The sequence below is a fragment of the Brassica rapa genome, chromosome A03 (assembly GCF_000309985.2).
Source record: "Brassica rapa cultivar Chiifu-401-42 chromosome A03, CAAS_Brap_v3.01, whole genome shotgun sequence".
In the NCBI taxonomy this organism is placed as follows: Eukaryota; Viridiplantae; Streptophyta; class Magnoliopsida; order Brassicales; family Brassicaceae; genus Brassica; species Brassica rapa.
In genome coordinates this window covers 26,669,646-26,676,530 of record NC_024797.2, presented here as the reverse complement: position 1 = coordinate 26,676,530, position 6,885 = coordinate 26,669,646, and the positions used below count along the sequence as shown (strand labels likewise).

The following is a 6,885-nucleotide window of genomic DNA, read 5'->3' as shown; positions in this document are numbered from 1 at the left end:
ATTTGTGATAAAGTTTGATGACAATACTGTTTTTTTTTAATTATTATTCATAGTGGAGTATGCATGTGTCAGAAAGAGGCCTATAACAACTTTTTATGTTTTTGTGTATGGATTTTAAATATATATTATATTGTATAATGCATACTTGCTCTACAACATTTGCTTGTAGACTAAAAAAATTGTTTTCTATATTTTTAAAAGAGAAAATATTTAGTCTAGAATATAACATGGACATATGTATTGACTATATATAGAAGTTGGGTGTTATTTTAAAATGACATATGTATAGAAATTTTTCAACCATTACTTCACTGGCACAAAACATTTATAACTGTAAATACCTTATTTTAAAAGCAAAACTAATAAAAGCGTGTACAACAAATGTATTTTGATATATATTATATGCATCAAGTTATAAAGGTTGGAAACATTGCAAAACTGTTTGGAGCAAAGTTTTTAACTTCACGATCTTCATCTTGACGTCAGTTCAGTGTCGGCCCTGGCCACAAGCAGAAGAAGCATTGGCTTCTAGTTGACACGATAATAAGTATTTTCGCGGCCACATATTTATAAAAAGTGACTTTAGCCTAGTAGTTCTAAGAGAAATTATCAGTGCTAGAGGTGCTGGGTTTAATTACCCTTAACTACATTCATTTATTTTGGCCCTAAATATAAAATGGAACACGTGTCACTTCCAGAACGCGCGAATTGATGACGTGGCTTCACGGGAGAGAGGCGAACATTTCTTTATATATATAGATATCTGTACGGAGGAATTAAACTTCAAGTACCTAATAAGTTGACCATCCATTGACCTCTTTTATTCCCAATAAAAACAAAATGAACACATTTTCATATAAGATATTTCTTGGCACTTATACAAACATTGATCAAAAAAAAAGAAGAGAGAACCAAACACGTCCTTGATGGTCCACATGCCCTCAGATTAAAAAAAGTTATCTATTTATTCATTCATAAACTTATCCGTCTTTCACGTGTGTCTTATGAGTTAAGATTCCAATTAGGCTGTAATTACCTGTATCGCACGACATTATGCTGATTTCATTGGGTGGTTAGTATCTACTCAAGAATTTCCCAAAGGAACGTAATAATGACGGTGTGTTCGATTAGTCTGAGTTCCTGATTAAACATGGCCTATGTATCATCGCCACGTGAGCTATCTTAGTGTACAAAACAGCTCAGGAGCTCCTAATTTCCTTCACTCCACGTGCCACGATCCCTGAATATCATCTGACTCATCTTCTTATCACCAATGAACTTTACCAAATACACATTATATTTTATAGAATATAAAATTTAATAATATCAAGCACAAAACGCATGGAAATTGCTCAAGTAAATCTTGTTCCTTAGTTTTGCTGTTAAAATGAAAATTTGAGAATAATTGATAAAATGTTCAACCAAAATGATGATGATTTCGACGGTAAAGCAGTTAATCATAGACGCCATACCGGACGTCTGAGATGATGGCAAGTGTTGTAGCCTGAGTTGACCGAGTACTAATGAACGGTTTGTGGCCGGTGAAGCTAGGGTCCCACATTTCCTCATGCGCGTGCCTTCTCTGATAATTCTCGCCAAAGAAAAGGTCCACCGAATCTGAGCCGTTGGATTTACATACGGGCCCTACATAGTGCGTGGATAAGCATCTTCGAAGCTGCGGTCCATGTCAATGCATGTGGACCAAACCGCACCTTATGAACAACTTGCCATCAAAATGAACAACAGACCAACTTTTTACCAACATATATACTTCATATATCTTCTTCTTGAATAGTTGGAGCTAGCTACGCCTTGTAATTTTGCATGTTGCATGTTGTTAAAGAACTCAACATACAAAAGCAAGTCTTTGTGACATCAACAGGTTTTCAACTCGGTATCTAGAAAACCTTTATATGTTTTTCTATATGTTCCCTTCTAGAACTCATGGTCGTCGCGACTATAGCGTATTTCTTTATAAACAAGACACTTTGACCACACACAAAAAAAACAAGACACTTTAAATGCGGAGGTACATAAGTTTTGTACTTGTACATTCTACCTTTTTATCAGTTTGAATTTAGTTGAGTTTATATTCGCTTGCTAGTATTATTAATCGGTAAATTGCTTATCGGCGCATGATTCTACTTCGTGCAATGTGGTAATGAAGAAAAGAATAATACTTTCACGAGTAGATTTTTCTGTAGGGCGTTTTTCACTCTTTCTTTAATTCATAAACAGAGGAAATGAATCTACACACCTTTTATAAAAAAGATAATCACCGTCGGTCGTCTCGTAGGAAGTGAATCCACACACCTTTTATAAAAGATACTCTTGGGCTTGTAGAAGACTTAAAACAGACTCAAAGCCCACAATAGACTGTTCCAACCTTCTGTTAATATTAAACATCACAGTTTGCCAAGAAGTGTTATTATGGATGCCTAAATACATTTGGGCTTTCTTTATTCTATAATTAGTACATTCTCCAAATATGATATAGGTCCATTAAGAGTGGTCCAACCGTAATTGGTCTCTTTTTCTTTCTTCCTTTCAATAATTCTAAGCCGTTGGTAAGGTAATAATCTAAGCTGTTAGTTTATTCATGTCTCGCACTTGTGAACTATTTTGCGTTACACCTTGCATGCTAGCTAGATTACTACAACACTAAACTAAAGTGATCTTGAAACTGACTTAAGTATGTATGTTTTTGTGCACCCGCTATGTTGGTGTTGCTTGTTTAAGTTTTAAGCTATCTTCTTTTGCACCAACCGTCTTCCTCTTTTCTTTTCTTTTTCTCGTGTAATGATTAAAATCTGTAAGGACGGAGCATTTTGGTGGCGCACGAGAGTTTCTTTTCAAGAAGTGAAAACCCCTGGCGCATGTTAGTAGGGTCTCTCTCTCTTTTATAAAAAGAAAAAGAGAAGAGAAGAGACCCATGCGTAAAGTATTATCATGCGCCATATTATATGGTCCTAAATCTTAAAGTCTTCTATCTAACCAATTCCCATCCATCTTTTCCTTTCCCCTTTACATCTTGTTTTCTTCGACCATATCCATTTTACATTTTCGCCATACCGTTTCTGCTTATTCATTTTATATGAACATTTTGCAGAAAGACAGATTATTAGTTCGACTTAATTTAATTTTACATAGCGTATTTTGAAAACATAAACAGTTTCATCTATTCTTCACAACTTACTTTATACAATAGATTTGAAGATAAAAAGCAAAAGGCTAAGTAATCAATGCAAAGTGCAATACGCATTATTATAAAATCAACATCCAAATAGCACAACACGTAATACCAAAACAGTGATGGAAAGCCAGGACTTCTTTTTCTAATAACCTCTCACATGGACATATGGATAGTCAATGTCAAAAAGATTATTTAAGAAAAAATTACTAAGAAAGTGAGAGAGATAGAAAGATTTCTTGCATCAGTCCAAATGAGTTAATCACAAGAATTATCAAAAGACGAGCAAAATTTCGGAGCACTTTCGAAACTAATGATTGACATTATGATTTCCCACTTAAACTTTTAATATTCTAAGTTTAATATAATAGTCCAAGTTGAGCTTTACATCGTATGTACTTAATCTCTTCCTCCTTTATTGATCAATGAAGAATATGAAAAAGAAAACAAAAAATTATTATTATATATAAATAACTTAGTATAAACCAATATATAAATGTACATCAACTTCGCGCGCATTGGTACTATAGAAATATAACTTGTATAAATCATCTATATGTTAAGTTTATAAGACTCTTGAATAAAGTATAACTTCGGGGGATTTAACTAAACTTCATAATATGTTTATGTTCTCAGGTACTTAGATGTGTGTATATATTTTTCCTAGAGGTATATAGTTACTAATGTTTTCTTTAGCTAAGTGGGTCGAACCCGGTCTTGGAATGTTGAGTTACCAGAATCTCAGACGCAGCCCATAGCTTACTAGCTTCGGAGGAGTTAGATCCGAGTCCAGATGGTGTGGTTTCATTGCAATCCGTAAAGTACTTTCCCGAAACGTTCATCAACCTTGGATTTGTTGCCACGTAACACGTCGTTGCTGCTGCCTAATCCCATGCCAAAATTAAAACAAAAGTAAGCACATAAATCCAATAATCCAAAATGATTAACAAACTTAAAGGATGATTAGAAAAGAGTTATTACTTGAGGGACGGTCTTAAGGAGCTTGGAAGTCAGGAAGAAGACGAGATCTGAGTAGGAAAAAAAGACAAAAGGGAAATCATATAGACATGATTAAGAATCTTAATTGTCATGATTAGTAATAGTAGTATTTGTTTAAGATAAACAAATATCTCAGTGGAAACAAAACAAATTTAAGATAAACCAACCTGTCAATAAGCCTTCCCGGTCTCTTGTTAACCGGGTTTTTACAACCCCTGGGTGTACGCAGTTTACCGTCACGTTTGCTCCAATTTTCTGCATACATGTATATGTTTTCCATTAAATCCTCTTTTATAAAGTAAAACTTAATCACTTTATTTTAAAGACCCACATGATTGTCTTAAAGCTAACTATGTTCAAAACTGAAAAGTCAAGCTTAACTAACTCTTTTCATATAATTGGTTAGAATACAAACCCTAGTTATCTAGGTTTCTTGTTGTCCCTTCTCCATCCATACCTTTCACCCTTCATTTACACTCAGAAAAAAAATCAATAAATCCTTTTTTACACAAACTGGACCATTATTATGACACGTTATTATGACACATTATTAACTTCTACCATAATGCTTTTGGGTTATTTTTGTTGGAATAATAAATTTCCGGGAGAGTAATAAATTGGAGAATGTAAATAAGTGAGAGAATTAAGGAGAGAAAGAGACCTGGAGTCTAGAAGAGAGCTCCTTGGTATGCAAAACGTTGGCAAGCTTCGAGAGAGCATACGCACGTGTCGCATCGAATTGACTAATCGATCATCCACACACATTACCCAAACCAAAAAAAATTGTTACTAACATTTCAAAATGTCAAAACATTTTACTTTCCCTTTCCCATTTATTACCCTCCTATCACCTTACTGTCACTCATCAGTGAAAACAAAAGTAAATTCCCTCAGACAATTTTCCACCTCTCAAGAACACCAATCCTACTCTTCATTTAGAGTTATAGGCTTATAGCTATTGGACCCTAATATGAATGGTAGATATGTTGCATTCACTTTTCAGTTTCTGAAAAATGTTATTACCACTTTGGTTGGGATATCTGCCGGAGATATTCGATCAAATCGCCAGAAAACCAGCCGTGAATACCGGATGTAACGTTAACAATCCTCCCTTGAACTCCTGTTTCCTCTGCCGTTTGAATCATCTTCTTCAGTAGCAGATTCGTCAATAGAAAATGGCCTGACAATAAATTCTTAAAAATTGTTATGATTATTGATTAAGAAGGCAATTAAAAAATAGTAGTATATTATTAGGTAATTAAGATCTGTCATAGACTGTGGGAATCGTATTAAGAAAAGATTACCTAGATAATTAGTGGCAAATGTCATCTCGATCCCGTCTTCGGATATTGCATGTTCATGTGCTAATCTGCCTGCGTTGTTTCTGATTGGACATATAAAAAATATATATAATCTAGAAGATAGTATTTAAATCAAATCATATACAAATAAAAATTAAGAGCTGATACAGTATTAAGTATGTTCTGTTCACATAAATTCCCAGTAATATCCGCACGTACATGTGTGTGTAAATTTATATACATGCATATAGTTTGATTTAAACTTTTTTTGAAAAGGATTGATTTGATTTTCTGAGATAAACATAAGCAAACGCAACATAAACGAAATTAAACATGGTTTATAATACGTCATTGATTAATACAATTATAAACATAAAAATATGAAACTCATAAACGTAAATTTCAAGAACTTTAAAACGTAAAATGGTTTAAGAAGAATTTGAACTTACATGAGAAGATTAAGAGGTAGATGGAGAGATTCGAACCCGGCGACGAAGCTCCGTACGGAGGAGATAGAGCTGAGATCAAGCTCCATGACGACAATCTCCGCCTCAGGAAACTCAGATACGATCCTTCCTTTAGCTTCTTCCGCCGCTTTCACGTTCCTCGCCGGAAAAACAAGCCTCGCTCCTCGTTTGGCCAGCACTCTCGCCGTCTCCGCTCCGATCCCTGACGTCGCACCTTCACCAAATGAGAAAAAGAATCACGACTCACCGGAAAACTCGTTTCAGAGGAATAAACTGAAAAATATGAAGAAGAAACTCACCGGTGATTATGGCTGTTGTGGAACGAAGGTCACAGTTCTCCGTTACCTCATCGGCGGTGGACTTCGAGCCGAAGCCGCTAGCACCGGCGACACCGATAAGGTACCTTCCAGTCTCGATCATTTGTTCTCTGCGAGGACGACGAGTCTTGTTTTTTTTTCTCTTGAAAGGCACACAAGAAGAAGAAAATAAACCGTATTTGCTGTTTTCAGTTGTGAGGGTAGAACGGTAAAATAAGCAAAACTCTCTCTCTGTTTCTTCTTCTCTTGTCAGGTTCTTGTAAGAAAAACGCCGCCTGGCAAGGGAGATAGATATAGGGAGAGGTATGAGAGAGAGATGAAGCAGTAATGTGTGTTATTTATAGTCAGCTTTTGATTGATGAGGTGAAAAAAGTAGATATATCAACTTTTTCATCAAAAGGATCGGTAAAAGAATTTAATTATCATTCTTTTGTACCTTCTCCCTGTTTTTAATTTATTTCCCAGTGGTAGGTCTAGTGGAGTATTTTATTTATTTATTTTAATATGCATTCTTGTTTAAAAATCTCAAAATACAGGTTTAACAGAATTTACATTACTTTCAAGAATTTTAAAATAGACACCACAGAAATACTGCAAAACAGAAGAAACTA

General features: G+C 34.9%; 1 protein-coding gene across 2 annotated transcripts; it reads right to left on the bottom strand.

Annotated features, from left to right (window-relative positions):
- Positions 1–3,243: 3,243 nt before the first annotated feature.
- On the bottom strand, positions 3,244–6,621 carry LOC103861459 (short-chain dehydrogenase TIC 32 B, chloroplastic). Of its 2 annotated transcripts, none has more exons than XM_033288544.1 (8): positions 6,257–6,621; positions 5,940–6,171; positions 5,494–5,573; positions 5,213–5,369; positions 4,851–4,932; positions 4,357–4,444; positions 4,172–4,218; positions 3,244–4,074 (listed from the first exon to the last, which is right to left on the bottom strand). In XM_033288544.1, exons 1-8 carry the CDS (start codon positions 6,375–6,377, stop codon positions 3,883–3,885), a joined length of 999 nt encoding a protein of 332 aa, XP_033144435.1. In that variant the 5' UTR covers positions 6,378–6,621; the 3' UTR covers positions 3,244–3,882. The 2 variants fall into 2 exon arrangements, with proteins under 2 accessions (XP_033144435.1, XP_033144436.1); XM_033288545.1 differs by having other exon boundaries at positions 5,940–6,159.
- Between the last annotated feature and the right edge of the window lie 264 nt (positions 6,622–6,885).